The sequence below is a fragment of the Etheostoma cragini genome, chromosome 8 (genome assembly GCF_013103735.1).
Source record: "Etheostoma cragini isolate CJK2018 chromosome 8, CSU_Ecrag_1.0, whole genome shotgun sequence".
Classification (NCBI taxonomy): Eukaryota; Metazoa; Chordata; class Actinopteri; order Perciformes; family Percidae; genus Etheostoma; species Etheostoma cragini.
The window spans coordinates 14,831,989-14,857,752 of NC_048414.1; the positions used below are offsets into that span (position 1 = coordinate 14,831,989).

Sequence of the window (25,764 nt, forward strand, 5' to 3'; positions counted from 1 at the left end):
CGGACATGGTGGCAAACTGAGATCCTAATCATACCTCTTTTGTTGAGATCAGAGGAGGTTGAGACGTTTTTTGGGGGACAGAGCAGATGCGAAGCGTATAGTTTCTCTCCAAGGTTACTTATGAGATAACTAAACCTCTTTGTCCATTTCCCCCCTATATGTCTGTGTTTGATGAGAGAGTTGACATCTTTTTGTCAGAATGGAGATCTGAGAACAGGAGGGGATTGCCATGGATACAGAGTGCCCCTCTGGAGTGCAGTTTGGAGTGGCTCTGCTTTGCTAAAAGCTATATGGAGTGTCCCTATATTTAGCTATAAAACATTTTTCTCCATTTGCCGAACTCTGAGTCTTATGGATTATATAGTATGACCATAATAAGTATTTGTCTCTCATTCCATGTATGCATGGGTGTTTCTGTCTGCTGTCTCAAAGGACTTTCTTGTTTTCCCACAGCAGATCGGTTTTATGTTGATTAATTTCTGAAAGCTGGTATTTATCTGTAGCTAAAGTGTGTTTTGTTATGTATGTTGAGGATTTTGAGAGTCCTTTTAGCTATTCAGGAAGCCAGTCTGCATGCATTCCTCCCACTCTCCTGCATTTGCTCATGATAATGAACCTCTGCTCAGCATATGAATGGCTTCACCCATAACACACTCCTGTGGCAGGCCAAGCGTTCTCAAGCTCCATCTTGAATGTCTGACTTACGTCCTTGACCCATAGACTCTGAACACACACAAACTAGGAAAATGCAAATGGATGTAAGCAAGTATGAATTTGAATACAAAAATACATGAGCAGGACTGCTTGGCAATATTGAAACATTCTCATTTAAGGTGTAATTACAGTGTGGGGACCAGCTATCAAATAAAGGTCAAGTTCAGATCCACAGTTGCTCGTTCAGCCTTGTGCTGCTTCCCCTCCTGATCTTATTTTAATGAATGCTTTTTATGAGTGCCTCCAATCGCTTAATTCTCCAGTAATGAGCTACAGTACAAGTCTGGTGTCAGACAAGCATATAAATGCACTTTGGGGACTTAACTTTTGCAACCTTGGTGCCATTTCCACTTTATTAGTCAATAATAAATAGCTTTTGCTACCTTTTGAAGCATTGAAAAGATTGAAAGCTCTCCTATTTGCCTTCAGCAATTTTCCTAAAGAGAAAAAGAGGGCCTCATATCCCATCCAATCACAAGAAGGCTCTTAGAGGAAGTGCCGGTATAATGTGAGGACGTGACTCACCAACTGTATGTCATAGAAGCGGCTCTGCTGTGATAAGATGAAAGCAAAACACCCTTCGGTTCCATTCAGGTTGAACAGGCAGGGATTTCTTCCTTTACACTGCCGTCCCATCTAGTGGCGCTGCGTCCATCTGCATGCTAAAGAGGAGCTCCCTCTCAGAAGTGCAGGCGCCAGCAGTGATTAGCATTTGGGCATAGGGGACAGAGAGCAAATCTGGGAAGGTTTTTTGCATGTACATGGAAGAAACTTAGTGGATGCCAATGTGCGATGCTTTGTGAAAGGAGAACGGCCAAACAAATTGGCGGACCCGTTAATAGCATTAGTAGCAAATGCCCATTAGCATTAGGTGTTGTGGAAGATTAATAGCTGGAAGACACATATTAAAAACAAGAGCAAGATTTCTTTAAAGGGCAGCTCCAAATATGTCATAATGCACTAGCATCAAGTTTACAAGGAGTATACAAAATTGATGCAGCAAAAGCCCAAATTATTCCTGACTTTTACTTCCTAATATGGGTCAAGCTAGAAAAACACCAGAGCCTACACTTCCCGTAATGCAACAAAATTGTTTTTGCTTGGTAAAGGCACATGTTTTTAACTCCCCACAGCTACTTTAAAAAATTTATCAAATGACTGTTTACAAATTATAGGTGGACGTTTATTTGGAAATGTACAAATAATGTATCAAAACCAGTTTTAGCTTCAGTATTCATTCAACAAGAGAGAAGGAGGATATATTTGCAGTTTTTTGCAGAATTAAAGATCCTCACTTTATTGTCCGGCATTGTACAGTGCAGATGAAAGGGCCATAGCGGGTTTTTTGAGCTGTGGGGTCTCCCTGAACAACAGGACCCCAATTCATATGTTAACTACACCAATTATTTGCATACGGTCCTCCAATTATAAAAGCTAATGCAAAGATTATGGAAAACGCATGCTGAAGCAAGCCTGCAAAATTTCCATTGTGTTCCTGTAGCTTCAGACACAAGGCCTGGGAAAGGTATTAGTCAAAGCCACAGAACATTCAACCCCATTCTTCATATCTATAAATCATGTCAGTGCATTAGCTGTGAATATGTAGCTCATTCAAGCACAGCAATTAAAGACTGTAAACATTATAATGTTCCTTTTAAGCTTTTGTACTTAACTTACAGAGGACTATTTAGCAGATTGATAATTTTTATATTCCAATCCAATATTATTGTGACTTTCCAAACTTTGGTAACCAAATGATAGACTGTCTCATTATCTCCTTCATCCAGGCTTTTCAAGCAACCTCCGACTCCTCCATAGATGTTTAATGACACAGAGCATAATGGGCAGGCAGCCCTGGGCGTGAATGCCATGCAGTAACATCCTGCTGCAGCAGGAGCACTTGGCCGGGCAGCCTCAGAAAAACAAACTCTTCCAACCGTATCCGTTTTCTCATCATCACCTTCCTAAGTGCGGAGACATTCTCATCATTATGCCCATTCAGTCGTCTGTAGGGGACCCTGCTGCTCCATTAAGACCATACCGAGGATCACAAACCCGATTGCATGAGCCATCAATAGCGCTGATTATGGGAGTTAATTAGGGGGCTTGCTTGGCATGAGAGAACGGCTTTTCTTTCATCATAGATGTTAAAACTGTACAGTACTGATGCAACAAAAGTGATTTTGTCAGTGTTGCAGTATTGCATCACAATTGTTTGGCACTGACAATGACAATAGCTCTGTTAGTGGTTAGCATAAAGCATATGGAGTAGTATTATCTTTTGCTGGGTAGGGACATTTATTTGGGCTTTTCCCCTTGCTGACTGCTATTCATTTACACTGTGGTGCGCTTCAATTCTTAGTACTTGTGCCCCTGTCAGCTCCATCTGTGTGCTCAGACATGTCCTGACCCTCAGGTTCTGTAGCCAGCATGCATGAATGTCTTCGCATATGTGTCTTGTGTGTGTGTATGTGTGTGTGTGTGTGCATCGCTGTAATGTTCTACATCGCTGCCATGTGCACAAGACCAATTAGTTTAGGGAGGGTGATGTAGTTGGCCACGGGAAATTGACAATGGGGTGATTGAAGAGGCTGGTTGAATGAGAGACAGCTCAATGCAGCTTTTTCACATATTTTACAAGTGTTTTCTCCACAGACAAAATGAACAGAGAGAAAAGCAGATTCTGAGTGAAGGTAGTCAGAGTTGTAAACAGTAATTATCATTAGAGCCTTTCATTTTGCTGACATTGATTTTTCTGAAGTAACACAACTACTTTGGTTGGGTAGTGTAATTTAAAGGTCCTTAACAATGTTTTATTTATTTTAATTTAAATCAAATTTAACACACATCACAGCTTACCATTTTCCAACCATACCAGGAAGCCATTGATTTCCACCACCAAACACCTGTTTCCAACTAGCTGGTAAATGTAGTGGAGCATTTAGTAGCTAAAGAGCCAGATAATTCCCTCAGGTGTTGGTGGAGACCAAAAATAATGTTTAATAATGTTGCTCTGTATCTACTAAGTGTTTAAATCAGCAACTGTTTCTAACCTGTTCACCATATCAATCATTGTTAAAAGGTGATAATATATCTGTATGATAACAATTTGTTTCCACTGCCCCCGAGTGGCCCAAAAAATGTTTATGCAGCTTTTAGGACTTAAAACTTCAACACACTCTGGCAGTTGTCATCATGAGGTATTGCCTTCAGTTTCTATTGTATTGAGTTTTCTAAGTGAGACAGTAGTTCAGTTTATCATCCTCTTGGCCTCTCTTCTAAAAATATCATCTTTATCATCTAGTTATCTTTTTTGAAAATAGCTCAAATTCCTTGCTGGAAGTGTCCGTACCAACCTGCCGTGTTTCTTTCTAAGAGAATTTCCTGTTCGATTGCGTTAGCTGTCTGACAGTTTTTGGCGCAGCTCCCCAAACAGTACTGAGTTTTTATCTCGGCCTCAGCAGTCTACAGCGAAGGGAGCTTTATTGACTTTGGCTTCTCCAGTTCCGTCAGGACGAGATGCATAGGAAAGTCCAAGAACTGTGATGGAAATTCTGTGATTGCATGTCCCCACGAAAGAGTTGTATTCTAATGAAAAGTGGGCCTTTAACTGTAGTTTCTTCTTTAAGATGCAGGGCTTCACTAGCTTAAGTTCAAAATGCACTCACTATGCAAGCTTCTGCCTCACGTCACATCTTTAATTTTAAGGAATATGAATACTCCCCTACTTAATTTAAATAGGGTAAGGTCTGGCTGTTTTAAATTATTTTTATGCTCACTGCTCAGCCAGGATGTCAGTAGTTTCGGCCCCTGGTGGTTGGTTTAACGTCTTAAGAGCACCACTTGAGTTTCCACTGTCCTCCTTCTGGGAGAGGGATGCAAGGGGTTGTCCCGTATCACTGCAGCTCACAGGTATAATTATAGCACACATACACACAAATGAATACATGCGCACAAATGCAGTATGCACACAGAGACACACACATGCTGACCGACTTGAGCTGAGCTGCTACACCTCATTAAATTGGGAAATGAATCCTGGATGAAGCCCTGGCTCTTTTCCAGATAACAATCACCAGGCATTTGGGGATTCACCATAAAATGTATAATTAACACATTTATTCTCTTGCTTTCACAGGCTGTCCTTTCTTTCCACTTCACCTGTGACTGTGCACAGCCAAGTTCAGCCTGTCTTTTCTGGGTTTTTCTTGTTTTATTTTTTATAAATTGTAGGGACAAATAAATTATTACAATGTGAAACCTCACTAGTCACGGAATGGAATTTTTCATGATATACATGTGATTGTAATTTTCTTACACATTTGCAAGTTGAAAATAAACATTGATGACAAAATTGTGTTTCAGGTTCCCCCCCCCAAAATCATTTTATTTCATATCCCAAAGCTAGAGCAGCCTGGACACAGCAGTGTGTTTGGCTGCCCTAGGCAAATAATACAGGCCTTCCCTAGAGAGGTGTAGTGGAAGCCTGGGGCAGCATGCGTTAGCCTTGGCCTCCTCCCATGCCACCAGCTCTGGGGCCGGTACTGAATCATGACTGTAGGGCAGCACTAACAAATACATCAGTTCCCGAAGGAGCACCAGGTCAGGGCCTGACTGCCTAGCCTCTGGTCCCAGACACTGCTTCCAGCACCTCATTCGGAGCCCTGACCCACCCAGCAACAAAAGGCGGGAGAGGAGTAAATGTATGCAGCACCCCCTTTAATGGGCTCGATATAATTCTTTCATACAGTAACTGACAGTAAATTAGTATCCCAAATTTGATAGTGTGCTTTTGTGATAACGCAGGAAATTAGTCTGCCTGAGCTCTTAATTAAGCTGTGACATTTTAATGCTGTGCCAGCAGATGCCTTGGGTAAGACGGGCAGGAGGGGGCAAGATAAAAACAGGTCAGGCTGCAGTTGTTAAAAGACAGAAAACGACTCCTTCCAAGCTTTCTTTCCTCATTCTTATTAATCATCCTTCGCAAGCTGCGTTCACACTCACAGTAAAATAATGAATTTTACTGCTTATTTGTTTGTGACATTGCTGAATTATCCAGATACATATGAAACAAATTGAGCAGTCATGTTGATTCTGTCTAGTTCTTGGAAGATTAATTATGATTATTTATTATTATTTCAACGTTTGTGTTCTTTAGCTTTGTCTTTAATAAAAATTGGCCTCTGATTGGATGAAGGTGTGATATGGCAACACTAAGCTTCCTGGCAACAAGAGATAGAATTAAAACCTGATATATTCAGTACAGTTGAACATTAGTGTTGCCATTGAGGCAAAATTAGGTTTTATTGTGTAACAAACGAAAATAAAATCTCTATGTATTAACGGTTAGTCAATAGCCAATTAGCCTTTCACCATTCTCTTTTGAACTGTAAACAAGTCAGCTGGCTTGAACCTGAACACCCTGTTGAACTTATACATACAGTCTGTCCCCTTTGAACAGTGTCTGCTAAGATGTCAGAGATCTAAGATCTCCCCAATCACACTTGATGTTTTCCATTACAACTATCTCAAAAGAATGATGGTTGACTGTCTGAAATCTGACCTCATTGCGGATCAGTTTGCTGCTGGCTCAGTCAGTCAATCGGTCAATCAAAACGCTGATAGTAAAATGGAAAGTAAAGTGAGTGTCCCTTGATGTCATATGATGGGATCGATATGGCAGAAAAGCCTAATGGCATGATGTCCACGGCCGTGATTAGCCAAGCAAAGGGAGCCCATGTGAGCCGCGTCGGTCCTCATTGGAGGGCACTAGCTCAAAAAGATAGCTTCCAGCAAACTGCACTGCGTGGCAAATAACATTGATCTATGACCAGAGTTCTCTCTTTCTCTCTCTCTCTCTCTCTCTCTCTCTCTCTCTCACTCCGTCTCTCTTGCTCTCTCTCTCTTTCTCTTTCTCTTTCACACCAGCAGATGAACACATAACAGAACAAACTCAGTCCTATGATTGATAGCAGCATTAACTGGATATGCTATTCATCCCAGTAATCTCTGTTCCTGCCTCTATCCTCTTATCTCTGACGCTCCCTCTTTCTTTCTCTCCGTGTAGTTGTGAATGTGCATGTGTCCTGTGACGGTGTGACTGAGCAGAGAGGCGGGGCGTTGCTGTATTTGGGGGCAGACCTTTGCGTCACACACTGATGATGGAGAGGAGAAGGATGGACGCAGCACTGCTGGTGCTGTTCCTGGTACACCTCGCCACTGCACTGGAGGTCCCACTAGATCGTAAGGCAACACACACACAGACATGCATGCACGCACGCACGGACACACACACACACACACGCATTTATATTGGAAATGGACTAATCTCAGATCAAAATATTTTGGTAAATCAGTAATGAAGCAAGAGTGCCCTTTCCTGGTTGAACCTTCTCAAATGTGATGATTTGCTTATTTTCTTTGTTATATATGACTATGTTTGGGATTTGGACTTTTATTTGGTATAAAACAAGCAATTTTGATATTTCCTTCAAGGCTAAGGAAACTCTGCCCGTTCTAATTTCTCAATCTGTTAAGCTGTTTTTTTCGCAAGTCATTGTGTTTCAAGTAATTGTGCTAAGCTAACTAGCTGCCGTCGGTATCATATTTATGATACAAACCCTAAAGTAGCTTTATGGTTCATCTTATTTTACAATGACATCAAAGTTATTGCATTTGATGGTTAATTTTAAATAATAATTCAAATAATCATGTATCTTTAAAATAAAAAAACAAATTGTAAAAAATGCTCATAATTTTCCCAGAGCCCACAGTGAAATTCACGTTTTATATGTAATCCAAACCTAAAAAGTTTGCTATCGCATTTGACAAAAAAAGCACAAAGTCCTCACATTTGAAAAGCAGGAACTGGCATCTGTTCAGCATTCCTTGCTTGAAAATTGACTGAAACAATTGTTATCAACATATTTGCAAATACATTTTCTAACCATCTCCTATTTATTTGAGCTCTAATCTCATTTTTTCTAACCATCTACCTATGTTATACTTGGGTCAGATTCATGTTTTCTTAACGGCTGATGTTTTATTTTCAAAGGAAAGTCTATAGGTTGTTTGGTTGGCTATAGGTTGGCTATTGTTTGGTTGGAGCTGTTGACCATTGAAAACTAGCATTTCTCAACTGGGAACTGGCCTGGTTTAAACTTAGTTTGAAGCTGAAATAATGTAGGAAGATATTTTTCACAACTAATGCTTGGTTCTCTTTACTGTCATTGCCTTGCTGATTCTCGGCCAAATCACTAAAGTTCTGGAAGGACGTAAGTCTCAAACTAGTGTGAATTCACTGTGGAGGTTGTGCAAGCAGTTTTTTGTTGTGCATTAAAGGTTATGTTTGATCTAATTTTATTAGATTTTGTCTTTTTTTAAGTTATATTATGTTGAGTGCGATTTGGAGTGGACTTTAATATATTGCATGCATTGATGTTATTGCTTGCTGTTTTTGTTTCTGTGTGTTTCTGCAGAGGTAGAGCATTTTCCATAGAGCATTATTGCAAATTGCATGAGTTCTTGTATCCTTTGTTTTGTCATAGGCCATTAGTTATTCCCCAGCACTGACAGGAATACATTAAGCATCGGATCATTACAATAAAGTGAAATGCACCTGAGCGTGCTGCATAGCTTTTGTCTGCTGCACGTTATGCAAGCTTTTTTTGTCTGTCAGCACACAAATTAAGACTGCATATGATTGACATGACTGTTTGTGTGGTCAATACAGCAACAAAAAGAAGGATGACTTATGCAGTAAAGGTCATGATTAAATATTACCACCCTCGTTCTGATTGCTTTTAGTGCCGCAGCCACCAACCATAACTCACCAGTCCCCCAAGGATTACATCATCGACCCAAGAGAGAACATTATAATCCAGTGTGAGGCGAAGGGGAAGCCTCACCCCAGGTAGGAATCTGTGAAGTGTGATTTTGCATTCACGGGGCTTAAAGATATTCCAGGTGTGGATTCAACTACCACCTGTGAAATTTCAGTTTAAAGCCTCAGAAAATCTCCAGAATTTCAGTCTAAAATATGATGGTTAAAGTTCTGGTTAATTCAAACTATGATAAATAAGTTATTTTATTCCTGCACATGCTGCCCTTGCCAAAGGTTGATTGTAGCTAATGCGTTTGAATATTTTACTCTAAATTATGCCATCCACTCTCCTTTTTCCATCTCAGTGTAACACCTAATTCATTTGCTGGCACCAACACTACACACACACACACACACACACACACACACACACACACACACACACACACACACACACATTTGTACTTCTAAAAACAAAGAAAGAAAATAAAAATTAATTTCTCAGCCTTAAAGATTTACTTGACCCTTACATAACCTTATCCCTGAAACCAAGTCTTATTTTACCCTCATTCATCCTTTTGAACTCAGAAGAGTTTGAATCTTTTTTTAAAATTTTTATTTTTTTATTTGTTTTGATTATTTTTTGGGCTGATCCCTTTATTTGATAGTGACAGTGAACAGACAGGATAGGGGGAGAATGACATGCAGCAAAGGGCCAGTTAACCTTTGTGTATCCTATTCTTTGTTCTTCCCTAAGTCTGTATTACAATACAGTGTGGCGGCTGTACACTTTACCAGATTATCATAACACAATTTGTTATCTGTGGATATAAGTTATGACACTGCCCCCCCCCCCCCCCCCCCCAACCTCCCTTCAGTTTCTCCTGGACCAGAAATGGGACCCACTTTGACATCGACCAGGACCCCAATGTAACCATGAAACCCCATTCTGGGACTCTGGTGGTGGACATCAGCAGAACGAAGGCCGAACAGTACGAGTGTGTGTACCAGTGCACAGCGAGAAACAAACATGGAACAGCTGTTTCCAACAACATAGTTGTACGACAGTCCAGTAAGTGCAGTGCAGTCTATCAGTTCGATTATTTCACTTTTCTTCCATTTTCTTAATGTCATGTATGCCTCACATCATTCTTTTTTTTCTTTTTCTAACTATTAAGTAGCATTTTCCATCTTAAGAGCACTCCTGACAGGTAAAGGTTGCATGTAGAAAGCAGCATGTTTCACTTTGCAGGATGTAACGGTATATAGAGCGAATATCCCTCTGTATTTCTCCTTTTGCTTATTGTTACTCAATTAGGCATCATTCTTCTCATCCTGTCTTGTCACCTCTCTCATTGTGTGAGTGGCAGTCCACTTGTATTTAATGTCAAATCACGAGACTTGTATCTTTGTCCAGGGTCCCCCTTGTGGTCAAAGGAGAAAATCAAGCCAATTGTCGTTCAGGAGGGCGTGTCCTTGGTGCTGCCGTGTAGACCCCCAGCTGGCCTGCCTCCTCCCATCATATTCTGGATGGACAACAGTGAGCCCTTCAATCATGGAAGATATTTAGCTGCATACATGAACACACATTATAACATGCTGTTTATGACTTGAGGGTTTTTCTATAGGCCTATGTTGGTCCAAAAATCTCAGATATGTGTCCTTGTGAAAAAATTATGAGTCTGCTCTCAAAGAATGCTCCTTAGTATTTCTTGCAGTTAACACACTGTGTTTGGCTTTTAAAATAAACAGTCACATTATTGTGGTAAGTATAATCAACTGCAACATCATGTGCCTTAGAACTATTTGTTCATGGGAAATGTGGCCTAATGCAAAGTACAATGCCGCTGTATTTGTATTAAAGGCTACTAATAGTCTCATCGTGTGTCATGTTTATTTAATGTAACTACACAGTTATAACTACTGAATGATTTTGAAAGTTGTGGTCTAGTAGTATTTATCGGTACCTGTGCAGATAATTTTGGTTCAGTTGACAAAGAAATCTTACCATAAGGTCCACTCAGTAGTTGTTCTGGAGCTTCCTCAGTAGATGGATTTTCATAGTTAAAAAAAATGTTTACGAGCCATTTGTTGTCTAACAAGTTAAGATTGAAAGTTAATTTGTCCTTATAAACAACAGCTGATGAAACGCTCTCACCACAGGGTCGATTTAGAAACTGTGGTGGAGCTTTCAAATTCCTCCATCTGCTGAGGAAGATTGTGTGATTCAATTGAACGTTTAGCTAATAAATGGACCTTGTGGTGAGGTGCAGAGTTTTTAAGTTTTCTCTCTATTAGATGTGAGCCTGTTCCAAACAGTGTCCTAGTTACTTTGGAAATCCACAGAACAAGCTTTCATAATGACTTTTTCTTTGTAAGAAAGACTTTCCAATGAAACCTTTAAGACCACGCAATAATCTTTAAACCAAACGTTTGCCTTTATGTACAGTGGACAAACTAAATTTGCTGTACATTTCAGACTTCCAGAGGCTACCTCAGAGCAGAAGGGTATCCCAGTCCCTGAATGGAGACCTTTACTTCTCTAATGTACTCCGAGAGGATTCCAGGAATGACTACATCTGCTACGCCCGCTTCCCGTACACACAAACTATCCAGCAGAAACAACCCATAACCGTCAAGGTCCTTAATCGTAAGTATGATTGTGTGTGTGAAAAGAATAAACGAAAATAAAGGAAGTCAATTTAATGAGCTAGCATAACTGAGACTGGAGTGTAAATGTGTGTGCAATGAGAGGCAGTTCAATCACAGTAGTATGTGCTAGAATGACTGCGTAGGAGTGAAACTGCATTTCCTATCTGTGATCCCATCCTGAGAGATGCTAGTGGTCGTCATCCCTCTGAAAAGACATATTGTCAGAGCGCTCATGGCTCCCAGCATTATCTTCCAGCAGCCGTTTATTTTATTACTTCTGTGAGACGTTGTACACGCACTCTCCACCAACAACAAAGACTGCTCTCATTCTGTGTAGCATTTTGCACTTGACATGATGTCAGTCTGGTTCCATAACATTCATATTACTATTATTCCTCATCTCCGACTTTTGAGTCTTTTTGAAATTTTGTTTAAATTCTGAACACTGTCATATTAAGTTGTTTTTTCCCTCCATGTATCTGATGATTTCAACTTGTCGCATGTTTGATTTTTCTGTTGTGTTACAGTGGATGCAATCAATGACACAATGGCAGCTTTTTACAATGACACTGATTTATTTAGTGGTGAGTTTTGGTACCTCCTAGTGTTTACCTCCCCAACCTAGAGCTCCAAACTCTTAACTTTTACCCACTAACACTAACCCTTCATCCCAAAAGCTCTTAACAATCTCACAGATTTTTTTAAGGGTGATATCCGGCACCCTCTAGTGTTTACCCCCCAACTTACAGCTCTGAACTGTAACGGTTACCCACAAACCCCCAACATCCAGGAAGTTAATTCTCTATCCCTCTGCCACTCCTGCTCTATCCAATCAAAGCCCTTGTTGATAACACTTCATTTCCTCCTATGATTTGCTTAAACCACCACTGCATGAGGATTCCATGACGACTGAGCGGATTGTGTAACTTTGACATGTAACAACATGTGCAGGCTTGATCTTTGACAACTTTGCCATCATATTTTATAATAATTTAAACACTGAAAGATTATATGATTGATGACAAACAATACATTTGCTCGTAGCACAACACCTTAAAATATAGAAATGATAAAATTCTTATTTTTTGCTGCAATATTTGTTTTCAAAATCACGCTTTTGCCGCTGCACCCTCTAATTTTAGAACGCACCTAGCTGTTAATCTCTCTGTCACCAATCATTTTCATCTCATTTAATTTCTCATTGCTTAAAAGATCTTTTGGTTTGTCCTTGTCTAATCATTACCACACATTTTCTTACCCAAATCATGCAAGCAGTTTGATTCTCATCATTTCTCTCACTTGCCATTTTTTCATCATAAATATTTAGTCTGTCTTTTTTGTCATTGGGTTAGCAGATTGCTTATTTAGCAATTCAGTATTAGAAAGCAGATCTTTATGTCTCTGATTCTCACGTCCATATTAGATTAATTTTATTGTTTAATATAACCCCAGAGGGCAATTAATTGGCTATAAACACCCACAGAAAGCAATGCAAGAAAATACAAACATGACAATAAAATGTACATCAAACCATAAAATGTGAGAATGGGGTCTGTAATGAAGTGGCTCAGTGCCCCTGCATTTCAGATCCATTGTAGAAGAGCGGTTTCATTATGTCACAGAGTGACTAGAAGAAAGGATTGGGAATAGGAAGGGCCTGGTTCAGGCCTGGATCTTCACTCGGTTGGGCGTATGCTGAAAAGATGGTAATAGTTTTGTGTGTGTGTGTGTGTGTGTGTGTGTGTGTGCTATAGAAGACCCAGCAGATGAGAGAAAGCCAACCTTCCTCATTCCATCTGGCCCCTCCAGCTCCAAGATGGTGCTGAGAGGACAGGTGCTGGAGATGGAGTGTATTGCAGAAGGACTGTAAGTGAAAGAATCTGCCAATACTTCAGCCCTGAAAGCCTCAAGTGCCCACCTGCCCAAGTGTCATCATCACATCAGTCTTTGCCTTTGTCTTTTCCCTTTCCTTCTCTCTCTCTTTCATTCTCTCTCTCTCTCTTTTGAATCCAGGCCCACCCCTGAAATCTCCTGGACCAAAAATAGCGGCGATCTCCCAGTTAATCGCACATCTTACCTGCACTACCAGAAGACCCTACGTATTGTGAACGTGTCAGAATCAGACGCAGGAGATTACCGCTGCACCGCCAGGAATAAGCTTGGCACGGTGTACCACACCATCCACATCATGGTCAAAGGTGTGTCAGTGATGAAAAGCGCATTATTCCATCAGGCCATTCAAATACCATGTGGTGACACAGTCAATCCTTCTTTCTGTCTCTTCATACTCCCTCCATCTCATAATTGATTTATGCACAGATGCCAACAGGGCAGTGTGTTCAGTGATTAATTCTCCTGCGCTCTGTTCTATTTTAAGCTGCTCCGTTTTGGATCAGTGGTGCCCCCAGAAACCTTGTCCTAGCTCCAGGAGAGGACGGTGTGCTGACCTGCAGGGCCAGTGGCACGCCCAAGCCCTCCGTCACCTGGGCTATGAACGGCATCCCCATAGAGAGTAAGGGCCTCCTGTTCCTTTGTCTATATGGTCTCTTTCTTTTTTTAATAAAAGCTGAGAATTGTTTAATTTCATAATTTGAGACAGGATTTTTGTTTTTCAATTACAGATTTGTGAAAATCTGTGAAGCATTTACTTGTCTATGGGGTTGATGTTTGATATTTACAATACAGTAATGTTTTTACTACCAAAACAATACTAGAAATACTTTTTTTCTATTCCACCAAATAAGCTAAACTTCTTAATTGAGTCAGTGCCTCACATTTCTCAAGTCTTAAAGGAATAGTTAATTTTCTTTAAATCCTGCAATTATTGTCACCCTGAGGTTGCCAAGTAACCAGTGGAGAGACTTCAGGAAGTCATTACACTCGGCAAAGAAATAGTTTTGCACATAACCTCCCTTTTAAAAACAAAACTTGTTGATTTTACACTTTGCTTTCTGTAAAGGTGTTTTTCAAAGTGTTTTCACAGTTGCTGTAGGCAGCTTTTGTTAACTTTGGACAGAGTTACCCTAGCTTTTCCCCTTGATTCCAGTCATTATGCCAAGCTATGCTAACCAGCTGCTTCATAAACAGCGCATAGACATTAGAGTGGCGTCAATCGTCTTCCTTAACTTGGCGAGAAAAGAAAATAGTATTTTTCCCAAAATGTTTAACTATTACAACATAGAGCAGCCATAAAAGCACTTTAACAAAATGTAAAATACAACCTAAACCACCCTGACCAAAAATATTATTTAAATTAGGAAAAATCTTAATTTATAGAGCCAGCGTTACATTTGTAACCCTTGTTGTCCTTGAACAGATTCCCCCAAGGATCTCAGCAGAAAAGTGGAGGATGACACCATCATCTTCAGTGTTGTGCAGTCTGGATCCAGCGCCGTTTACCAGTGTAATGTCTCCAATGACTACGGTTACCTCCTGTCCAACGCCTTTGTCAATGTCCTCTGTAAGTTAATAACACAACATCCAGTTGTTCTAGAATGCTGTTTTCCATTTACATTGATTTCCGTAGTGTAATAACAAGGCAATAATTGCTGCTGCTTCACTGCAGCGGAGACGCCTAGAGTGCTGACACAAGCCAACAAAGTGTACCAGGTCATCAAAAATCACCGGGCCCTCTTAGACTGTGCTTCCTTTGGATCACCCATCCCTAGAATTACATGGTGAGTTAATGTACTTTTAACAGAGGAAAGGGTTTTCTGTTTGTTCAAAAGCTCAAAGCGGCTCCCTCTCTCTTTCAGGTTTAAAGACAGTCGGTCAAGCACTCTTGATGGAGACCCTTACATGCACCATGACAATGGGACTTTAGAGATTCACGTGGCTCAAGCCCACCATAGTGGCAAATACACCTGTGTGGCCAGAAATACCCTCGGTATCTACGAGAATCACGTCTATTTGGAGGTCAAAGGTGAGAGTGTTTCTGCTCTCAAGATCCTACAAGCTCGTGTTATTGCAGTGTGATATTTGCAATAAAAGCTAGATCAATTTTGGGTTAAAAGCAAAAATAGCAAACATCTCGGGTTACAAATCTGAAGTAGAACCAAGACTAAAAACAGGAAAAGAATCGCCATGACTCGTCATGTAAACAACAAGAAACACAAAGAAATTGCAAGAAGATCCACAAAAAAGTAAATAAAAAATAAAAACATAGAAATTAAATTAAATTGGGTAAATAGTTTTGTTGTGAATTTTACTGCAGTAGGCCTTTGTCATTATCTTAAACATTGTATCAACTAATTGATTAATTGCTAAATCCCCCTGAAAAATGTGTTAATGAAAATAGTTGTTGCCCTAATATTAACATTTGAAATCAAGCCCTTTTACAAACACATGATGAATTGCAGAGATCTTTAATAGGAGGTCTGGGACCCCCAGGGGGTTCTCAGAGTCACAGGATGGGAGGCCTCCAAATTATGGTCTTTATTTGAAAGTAAAAAAATATATATGAAAATGTCAAAACATAATTCCCACATATTATTAAAAGATGTAAATACCCACTGATGATTAGCTCACTGGCCTATAGGTAAGGTAGTCACTAGCCATCCACAGATGCAGTTACCCTGAAAAGATTCACTGTGCTACACAAAATGGTGAATTATAAAATCATGCCAACAAATAATATTTTAACAGCTTAGTATTCTATGACATGAAAAGGTATGTATAAAGGCGTTAGGCCACCCTATACATTATTGTAGCCCCAGTTTAATATGCAACTTTATTTTATATAATATAGGTAGTAGGGGGTCCCTGCGCCATTTCTCTATCAGTTAAGGCAGAGATCTTCAACAGGGGTCCAGCCTCAGAGTCACTGCAGGGGGGTGTCCAAATTATTGTTCATTTTTTAAAGTTTTTTCAAAAATTTAAATGTCTTGACATGAATCCAACATATTATTATGAAATATAAATCCCCACTGATGATAGGCTTACTGGCCATTAAGTAAGGTAGTCACTAAAACAGCCATCTACAGATAAATCCTAATCCTTAAAAGGATTCACCGTGCCACATGTACGTGTAATATTAAAAGATGATTATTTTTCAAATCGTGCAACAATAATTATTATTTTAATAGCTTAGTATTCAATGCACTAAAAAGGTATGTGTAAAGGCTTTAATCTGCCCATATGTTATTGTAGGCCCAGTTTAAAATTCAACTTAATTCTAAACAATATATGTAGTAGGCGTTCCCTGCTCCATCTTTTTTTCAGTTAAGGGGCCCTTTGCTTAAAACATGTTGAAGACTCCTGGAAAGCTTATTGTTTTGATTCTTTACATTTTACTCAATTCAAAATAAACCTTCTCTGCCTCCCATCAGATCCCACCCGAATTCTGAAGCAGCCAGACTACAAACAGGTCCAGAGGGGCAGGTCTGTAGTGTTTGAGTGTAAGGTGACATACGACCCCTCACTCCAGCCCACCGTGACCTGGCTCAAAGACGACGGCGAGCTGCCCGATGACGAGAGGTCAGAGCTGTCTGGCAATGTCTCGCGTATTAGACCGTTAACCCTTTGTTTGCTGTCTCTCTACATTACTCATAATGGATCTAGCCAGTATCTCATCATCAATCTTACTTTTAATGAAATTGTGCTGTTACATGTAATGGTGGATGTTGGTTTCTGTTTCGTTATGCGAAGGCTTTCTCGTCCTAGCTTGAACGCTTGATTCTTGGTTTGATTGCTTGATACAGTCAGATAGAGTGCTAAACTGGATCAATGCTTTGTTTACAGATTAATAGTAGACTTTGACAGCCTCACCATCACAGATGTGACAGAGAACGATGCAGGGGTGTACACCTGCATCATGAACACCACTCTGGACCAAGATTCAGCCAGGGCTGAGCTCACTGTTGTCGGTATGTTCAGCTTCGCAGAAGCTCACTTTTAGCGACTCATATCTCAGGTCTTCCCAGAAAAGTAATTCTGTCCAATAACTAACACAACAGTTTGCATTTCAGTCCTTCAAGGTTAATTGCCTGAGAGTTTACTTAACAGGGTAGGAGCGGATTTAGTCAGCGATTGTGTCAGCAGCATGAATATTTGATTATCGTCTTCTTCGTGAGCCAGATAATCTTCTTTGTTTTCTTATGGCTGACTGACCACTAAACTCCCTATTTCACTCCTGCCCTCCTACCTGGCAGGGGCCACGCCAACACCAGCTGTTGTCTACGGTAAACCTGCAGCACACATGAGCACCCAGATGTGCAGCTGACATGGGCTTGTGCTGTTTGTTGGATGTTTCTGTTCAGTGAAGCATGTTGTGGCCTGAATATTTTTTTTAAACAATCACAGTATTTTTGATTTTGATATTGATTTACCAGCATTTATTTGTTTTTGTGTTGAAGGTGTTTAAGTTTTTCATTTGAAGAATTTATATTTTTCCATTTTTACAAAAGTGCATTAAGTTTGAAGATATTAAACGCTAAAAATTGCGGCAAAGAGGAAGCGATTTCTACTCACATTTCAATGCGAAGATAATTTGTAAAGCAGACACCTCCTCATTGCACCACTTGGGATCTTTTCAAATGCACCATTTGCTAATCACTCATTTATTCCAAGCATGCGTTTCACTTTATCATCACAATTCCAAAACATGAGCATCAATTTAACCACTCTACTGAGCCCAAGACTATTTTGTGCTGAGTACTCAGTTGAGCATCATGCTCAACTGAGCATCTTCCTTAACCACATTTGAAATGACTGATGATCAGTCGTTTCATATGCATGATGCAGTGTCTGCATGTTTATCACAGGGCACATAGCATTGGAAAATGCAATATTTGAATATTTGGTGTGCTTGGTTGAACCAGCATATTTAGCATTTATTATCATTGTAGTATTGCAGAATCACAGTATCTTCTTGTGGCATGAAGATTTTTTTATTCTGTAACTGTGTGTTGAGGTTTCTGCCTGTGCTGTATTTCCCCCAGAACGACCCGACCCCCCAACTGACCTGGAGCTGACGGACAAGAAAAAGAGGAGTGTTCAGCTCACTTGGACCCCTGGGGATGAGCATAACAGTCCTATTCAGAGTATGCCTTAAGTGTCTGTTTGTGTGTGTGTGTGTGTGTGTGTGTGTGTATTTTTTCCGTTTGGGATTTGTGTTCAATGACCTTATCCAAGTGACACATCACCTTTTTCACACATGAATAAAAACAGTTGCATTAAAAATGTGCGGTTTGAATGAAGTGTGCATGTACTGTAGGAGGCAGGGAGGTCCAATTAAATATGCTTTTAAGTTGCATGATGGAATTTGTAGGGTCGGGTCTAGAATTCGACCTATCTGAGGACTAAAAGTCAGGCTATGTCGGCCTCTTCTGCCTCAATTTCTTAAAAAAACTGTCTCCGATGAGTTACATTATGGAAGTGCAAGACAAAATCACTGTAGTTTCTTGTTAATTAAGATAATCACATATTTGGCATTTAGCTGGATATGTGAAAAAAATCAGAATAATCTACAAAACTTCAGGCTTCATAATTTTAATCAACTGCTAATGGTGATAGTCAAGAAGCTAAAGAAGCTGTCCCTTTATATGCCTTAAAGATGGCTGTTAAGAGTTTGTCGTTTCTTCAATGACAGAGGACAACAGCTGAGGTCCTTTGGAAATCATTGGTTTCAATAGAGTCCAATGGTGACAAGTTTTAACCACTTAACAAAATACCAAAATGTCTAGAAAAGCCTCAAACCACTACTGTGACAGAATCTACTTCTCATGGCTAAATCCACAATTTCCATTAAGCCTCAACGCACTGCCAGGAGTAAAATATTGACGCATATTTTAACTTTTTTTTTTGCAGTATTACAGTTTCAAAAATAACTTGAGGGCATTCATTGCAGTTTTGTAAATATACAATTAGGCCATGGATAAAGTCTTCAGTTATCTTGTCTTTTTCTTATTTTACACAGAATTTCTGATCCAGTATGAAGACTCACTGCACCACCGAGGACACTGGCATAATCTCACCGAGGTCCCTGGAACCAAGACGACAGCTCACCTCAAGCTGTCACCCTATGTCCACTATATCTTCAGAGTGTTGGCCGTCAACTCTGTGGGTTTCAGCCGCCCCAGCTTCCCCTCCAGAATGTTTAAGACAGAACCTGCAGGTACAGGCCACCTCAGCCTTTATGTTTTTGATTGGGGAGTTTCTGATGGCCTTGTTTAGTCTCATTCTGTAAAATGTATTCTTTGATGTTTTAGTAGTACATAGAAAAATCTGCTGATGTTTTCTAAACACAAATGAATGTATCTTAACTTTTTTGTCAGCTGGTACATTAAAGTAAGATAGCATATGCATCTGCCTTAGTTGAAAGCAAATCAGTATGTTGATCTGAGCCTCAGTGAAAGGTTTTTCTTTGGATAACATTTCATATTGTCTATTGTTTATTTTTTATTTTTTAGCTCCAGACGAAAACCCAACAGGTGTACATGGATTTGGAACAGAACATGATAATCTTGTAATCTCATGGAAGGTAATGTCATTTTATAAAGCTATCTGTTTTAATCCTGAAGCATTCACTGTTGTCCACGAATGACCAAGAAGCAGAAAAGTGTCATTGTACTGTGGAGCACAGTTTTGTGATTGCCTGGCCTCACAAGCTTTTATTTGGTTCCTGCTGTTCTCTCTTTATTATCCACCAAAAACAAATAATTCATAGTGTGCATTCAGTTTACTGTTTGCTAAAGTAAAGTATTGAAACATAAGTTACATTTTAATGTTCTCCTCTGCAGCCGCTGACAGGCCTCCAGTCTAATGGTCCTGGGCTTCACTATAAAGTGATGTGGAGGCAGAAGTTGATGGAGAGTGATTGGACCAAAGTGACTGTGGCTAACAACTCCAAGTTTGTTGTGTCCGGAACGCCCACATTTGTTCCGTATGAGCTCAAAGTTCAGGCAGTGAACGACCATGGAGCCGGACCCGAGCCTGCTATCGCCCACGGCTACTCAGGAGAGGACTGTGAGTTAGATCGACTCTTCCAACCCCCCCCCAAAAAAGTGCAATGTACAAGAGTCTTGGGTTATGTATTTGGCTGTGTAACTTAAACCATTTACTCAGCATGTGTCCATTTGTATTAACTACTGTTGTGTTGTGTTCCTTGTCTATTTTACAGTGCCAGTAGCAGCTCCAGAAAACGTGCAGGCCGTGTTGCTGAACAGTACTCTGTCAGAGGTGCACTGGGATCCTGTGCCCCCCAAATCTATACGAGGACATCTGAAAGGATATAAGGTACCGGAAAGAAGACCACAGGCAGTGCAACATGTTCACCAAACCCAGCTACCATAGTACACTCAACACTTACTGTATACCAACTGTATCTTGCAGGTGTACTACTGGAGAGAGCGTAGCCTCCACAAACACAACCCTCATCATGTGGAGAAGCAGATCCTGACCTTCAGTGGGAATCACACCCACGGCATACTGCCTGGCCTGCACCCCTTCAGTCTCTACTCATTTAATGTCCGGGTTTATAACGGGAAAGGAGATGGTCCCCCAAGCCCCACCCAGCAGTTTGAGACACCTGAAGGGGGTAGGAGAAGGAACACTCTTTCTGTGTTTCTGTCTTTTGTTATGAGTCAGATTAACGCTTTTCTGCTAATTTGGCTTGTCTAGTGTTAACCTAGTTAATAATTCTTAAATGCCCATCTTCTCCAGCGCCCTTATAGAAAATGAGAACGGAATATATAGACATTCAAATAGATACAAAATGTCTTCTACTTCCTTGAAAATTCCATTCTCAGTGTATGAGCGCTGGAGGTTCCAAGTCTCCATTTCACACTGTACTGTCATTTACATATTGAACAACGATTAGCTTCCAAACAAGTTTTGTGTCACAAAATCATGCTCATACATGCCTTCAACTTTAAGTGAAGCACAGAACTCCACCTTCAGCAGACTGCACGGTGAATGTTAAACATCCAAATTATTTAAAAATAGAACAATTTTGAGTAGATGGAGATTTTATAATTCTTCAAATATATCATTTTGTAACCATCTTTAGCTGTACTTTGACAAACCTGTATTAGATTTCATGATTATTTTTTTTGCAGTGCCGGGTCCTCCCACTTCCCTGGTAGTCACCAACACCAACATGGACACTCTAACCCTGGAATGGAATCCTCCTCATGACCGTAATGGACACATCACTGGCTACACCCTCAAATATCAGCCAGGTGAGGCTTTCTTTCTTCAAGACAGCAGATGAACTTTTATATTGTTGCTAAAGGAATGTCACCTTCCTTCATGTAGTTTGTAGTTTCGTATGTCTCCTTTTTCATGTCTTATAGTGTCATCCTGTTCAGAGATTTTAAGATAGAAAGAAGTAAAAAATAAAGATTTAGAATAGTACTCAAAGCATTTCTTAGCTAGTTTTTTTTGCCTAAATTACGACACAAATTAACAAATCAACTTTTGTCACTCTCGCCTTCTATTCCTGAACCCTACACCTCTGTTCCCAAATCGTTTTTTTTCCACCTTTCTCATCATTGACACTTCAACCCCATTTACTACCCCTTCTCCTCATACCTCTATTCAACTACTTCCCAACTTCCATTCCAATCCCACTATTCTTGTCACCCATGCTCCACCCCTGTAGTCAATAACTCCAATGAGCTGGGCCCAGTGGAGGAGCTGGCCCTGCCCGCCAATGCCACCTCATTCACTTTGCTGAACCTCAAGTACAGCACACGCTACAAGTTTTATTTGAATGCGAAAACAGTCAGGGGAGCAGGCACGGCCATTTCTCAGGAAGCTGTCACCATCATGGACGAAGGTAAGTCAGCAAATGCAGACAACTAAAAGTAAATTACCTAAATAGTATTCATGTTTCTTCAATTGGAAAGCTGATTAATATGAATTATTTTTATAACCCAGGTAAGAGGATTTAAAAAGGGCATTAATCTACAGATCATGTGTACAAAGTATGTAATCCATGCTAAATTAAAGCACATCACACAACTCTACTTAAATCACCAAAGGTTTTTTGACCACTTTGCCTTCATCAGTAGGCCTATATTTCTAAAAACATAATGAAAGTGTTGTTTTGTAAGTATTGTATTTTCGTGTGAAGTATAAGTGATCTACAATATATTGATGGACTGGATACGTAAACCCGAATCAACCTCAGCCACCATTGTAATGAAGACAATGCAGTCAAAAACCTTTGCATGGTGTTCTGGAGTTGTGCGACATGTTTTAAGTTTGGATGGACTCGCTGCGTGTGTGTCTTAGTGTTAGATATTGTTGGTTTGCGTTGAAAAACATTCCTTATAACAGAAATTTTGTTTATTGTGTAGCATGGTGTTCCGTTTTTTTCTGTGTTTTCTGTAAAGTAGCGCAGAAATGATCAGTCAATATAGTAGTTATTATTATAAGTTGTTGGCATCTACAGCAGTTTCAAAAATAATTTGTTTAAATGTAAATTTTTATACAAAAATACAAAAACATTTGTCAATTTAATATTTAGCTGTTTTGAACTGCTAGCCGGACAAAACAAGTTACCTTGAAATGTGGGAAATTAATTTATATTGTGTTGCTATTCTTTGACATTTTATAGACTAAACAATTAATCAATTAACTGGATAAATGCCCAAGACAATAATCGATTTAAAAAACAATTGTTAGCTACAGCCCTCCTGTTAGGTCAGAACACTGTTGTGTGTTTTGTGTATGTGAAATCCTCATCATTCTGCCATGTAAAATTCACTGTGTAAATTGGATTTTATTTTATTTTTTGCATTTTACAGAGCATGATTTACATTAGCTCTTCATCCGTGTCTAGTGGAACATGAGTGTGATCTAGTTGCATTGTTACACAAGGTGACCCATGCTGTTATAAACTCTCAGATTAATCATCTTTTACATTACTCAGCATGATCCACATGATTGCCTTACTGTTACATACAGTGACACAGATGGTAGGGGGCTCATCTTATAGTCAACCCCTCTCCTGTTGTGTCTCTGTGTCTCGTTTCTCTCTACAAGCTCTTATATCACAGCTTGATGTAGATGAGGGCACAGGTACCGTTCGTATCTATACTCATGCATGTTTTACAGATACAACCATAGTTTGAAAACCCACCGCAAGCATAAACTTCTCATCATTGAGCAATTTCCCCTCATCTCTATCAAATTCTGCAGCCCACCTAAATGCTCCGCTGAGTTCAAAGCCGGGGAAATTCCAAAGCTACATAGATAAAGATGCTAAGTGCCATGTGCCTTTTTAATGCTGTGTGATTAAACTAGATGAGTCTTTTCAAAGGGCTTGGCTGTGCCTTTGGCGACTTTGACTCATCCACACTTCTTCCACGGTGGCTGCAAGTGATGCTTGCTGCTGCATGGCGAGCAATTGCTGACTTGCGCGCGCTGTGTAAAATGACTTCAGTGTCTGTGCTGTCTTTGCTTGTGGAAGGTGTTTACCTGTTTGTTTGTGTATGTGTCTGTCGTGTTTGGCGCGGTCTTTACCCCTTTCCATGTTGTCTACAGGAAACACGCAAACCCCTCATTCCATTGCACGGTCTCCTCCACGCCGTCCGCCCCACAAGGGTACCGATATTGCTGTGATCTTAGTACAGTTCATGTCTGGTTTGTTGCAATATATGATCAGCTTTGTGTATTCTTTTGTTTGTTTGTATAGTATCCCGATTTGAAACTGCTATTGTGTAAGGGTATGAGGGTCTAGATTGGGTCACGCTCAGATCATTTAATGAGACTATAATTAAATCAAAGCAATTACTTGTCAGTCATTGGATTGTCCTTTTACCAACAGAGCAATCTTCATGGTTGTCTTCTCTCTTGTGTGCTCAGTGCGGCCTGTGAGTCCTTTTGGGAACGTTAGCTCCTCGTCTGGAGAGGACGGGACCCTGATCAGTTGGGAGTACTGGGGCCCGGAGAAAAACATTTATGTAGAATACATAGTGAAAAACAGTAAGCAATGCAACACACCTTAATTTCTGTCAGTTCAACACACTGTAGGTGGCAAGAGACTCCTACTTCATTATTGGCTTGTGCAGGTGAATAGAAATATTGGCAGTCACGTTGTTGCTGGCTCCTGCAAACGTGGACCCAGATGTGATAAACAAGGCTGTCTGTGATTGGATTTCCAATTTCCCAGTCCTGTTATTGACTAGAGTTGCGTGCAGCTCCCATGACAATCTCATTGGAAGTTATGTAGACAAAAAATGTTCTTGTTTTGCCAGTTGATTTTGACTGAAGCACTTTCAATTGTTTTTATCCACCTGCAGTGAGGATGAATACACTTTGTGTTGTTCTAGTGTGGCTCTCTCACACCCACTGTTTAATGAATTCACATAGGGATTATCATAGATTCCCAGTAATTTAGGAAATGTTTTTATCAAAAACACAATCATTGTGATCATCAGTCAAACTTATTTGATATTTAGCTCATCACCACATAATTTATGGTTATGCCCCGAGAGCTCAAAGAAAACACAAATAGAGTGAGCAAAAGCAAATAAACAACCTAAATCAGAAAATACAATTACATATTAAAACACTGCAAGTCACAGAGAACAAAACTGAAAGTCTCCAGGGGACAATAAATATGGCATTTTATCATGCCCTAGAAACTTCTGTTGTTTTGTAACTTACCTTTGCTAAGTCATGTACAACTTGCAGCATTTCTGTATGTGGTTGTGTTTTCTGTTCTTGCAGCATGCTGTGCATGTGCTGTTGACAAAGTTGGTGAAATGTGTTTCCTCAAGTGACAGTGTGTTATAACTTTCAGTGCCACCGTAATGACTAATTCGTATATTAAATAGTTGTTTTTTTATTCCATGAATATTAACAATTTAACTCTAATATAGACATAATTGCCTGCAGTTTAATCCCAGTAGATGATTCTTTTAGTAATTAGATCCCATGATGTCATGCTCTCCATGAGCCATTTTTAAAGTTGTTTGCTCCCTCAAACGTACCTCTCTTCATGAAAATCCCTCCTGCAGGTGAAGGTGAAGAGAAGTGGCAGAAAGAGCTTGTGAACGGCTCTCAGAACGTTATGCTGAAGGGCTTAAAGGAGGGCCTCTCCTATAGGGTGCGTTTGGTGGCCAAAGGTCACCACGACCAGCCGCTCCACCGCTCTGAGGAGCTGTTGGTCTTGGTCCCAGGTGAGGCAGCTCCTCGGCGTTCGCCTCCACCATGATCCAGCCTGGCCTTGTGCTGTGCCGTGTGTAGAATGTGCAGTAGTTTGTGCCATTGTGTAACTATAATCCAGTCAAACATGGGTTTAACAGATGTGTTGTGGTCACTCTGTATGCCAGGCATGTACTGTAGTCATATAGAGGCCGTGTGTAGCAGCGTGCATGATTAGGTGGTTGAATTTCAGCATAATTATACTCAGTCCTGTAGATTTGGTTATTCTCATAAATTAGAAGTTTGGTGTTTAGTGGTTCAAACTAATATCACCCACAGTATATGTGCGTGTACATGTTGTGTGTCTTTGACTGTGTGTGTGTTTGCATTTGTCAGAGACTGATTTCCTACATTATGTACTAATGTGGATTCAATAATGTGTCCAAGTCCCAAATAGCTTAATCTAGGAGATTTCTAACTCG

General features: G+C 40.1%; 1 protein-coding gene across 24 annotated transcripts in view; it reads left to right on the forward strand.

Moving 5' to 3' along the window:
* LOC117949404 (neuronal cell adhesion molecule-like) overlaps positions 1-25,764 on the forward strand; it is a 71,675-nt gene that overhangs the window by 40,965 nt on the left and 4,946 nt on the right. For 3 of the 24 annotated variants that reach the window (XM_034879641.1, XM_034879642.1, XM_034879644.1), the window contains 27 exons: positions 6,782-6,957; positions 7,977-7,988; positions 8,521-8,626; positions 9,415-9,608; positions 9,954-10,076; positions 11,016-11,186; positions 11,716-11,772; positions 12,943-13,054; positions 13,202-13,386; positions 13,566-13,700; positions 14,505-14,648; positions 14,754-14,865; positions 14,944-15,110; positions 16,516-16,663; positions 16,928-17,052; positions 17,338-17,367; positions 18,127-18,228; positions 19,104-19,301; positions 19,597-19,667; positions 19,927-20,152; positions 20,307-20,422; positions 20,519-20,723; positions 21,244-21,366; positions 21,789-21,965; positions 23,678-23,737; positions 23,999-24,118; positions 25,156-25,317. In XM_034879641.1, the coding sequence (XP_034735532.1) occupies positions 6,873-6,957; positions 7,977-7,988; positions 8,521-8,626; positions 9,415-9,608; positions 9,954-10,076; positions 11,016-11,186; positions 11,716-11,772; positions 12,943-13,054; positions 13,202-13,386; positions 13,566-13,700; positions 14,505-14,648; positions 14,754-14,865; positions 14,944-15,110; positions 16,516-16,663; positions 16,928-17,052; positions 17,338-17,367; positions 18,127-18,228; positions 19,104-19,301; positions 19,597-19,667; positions 19,927-20,152; positions 20,307-20,422; positions 20,519-20,723; positions 21,244-21,366; positions 21,789-21,965; positions 23,678-23,737; positions 23,999-24,118; positions 25,156-25,317 (3,466 nt within the window). In that variant the 5' untranslated portion in view covers positions 6,782-6,872. Of the gene's footprint in view, positions 1-6,748; positions 6,958-7,976; positions 7,989-8,520; positions 8,627-9,414; positions 9,609-9,953; positions 10,077-11,015; positions 11,187-11,715; positions 11,773-12,942; positions 13,055-13,201; positions 13,387-13,565; positions 13,701-14,504; positions 14,649-14,753; positions 14,866-14,943; positions 15,111-16,515; positions 16,664-16,927; positions 17,053-17,337; positions 17,368-18,126; positions 18,229-19,103; positions 19,302-19,596; positions 19,668-19,926; positions 20,153-20,306; positions 20,423-20,518; positions 20,724-21,243; positions 21,367-21,788; positions 21,966-23,176; positions 23,213-23,677; positions 23,738-23,998; positions 24,119-25,155; positions 25,318-25,764 lie in introns of those variants that run through there. The other 21 variants (XM_034879664.1, XM_034879647.1, XM_034879645.1 and 18 more) reach the window with 21 other exon arrangements.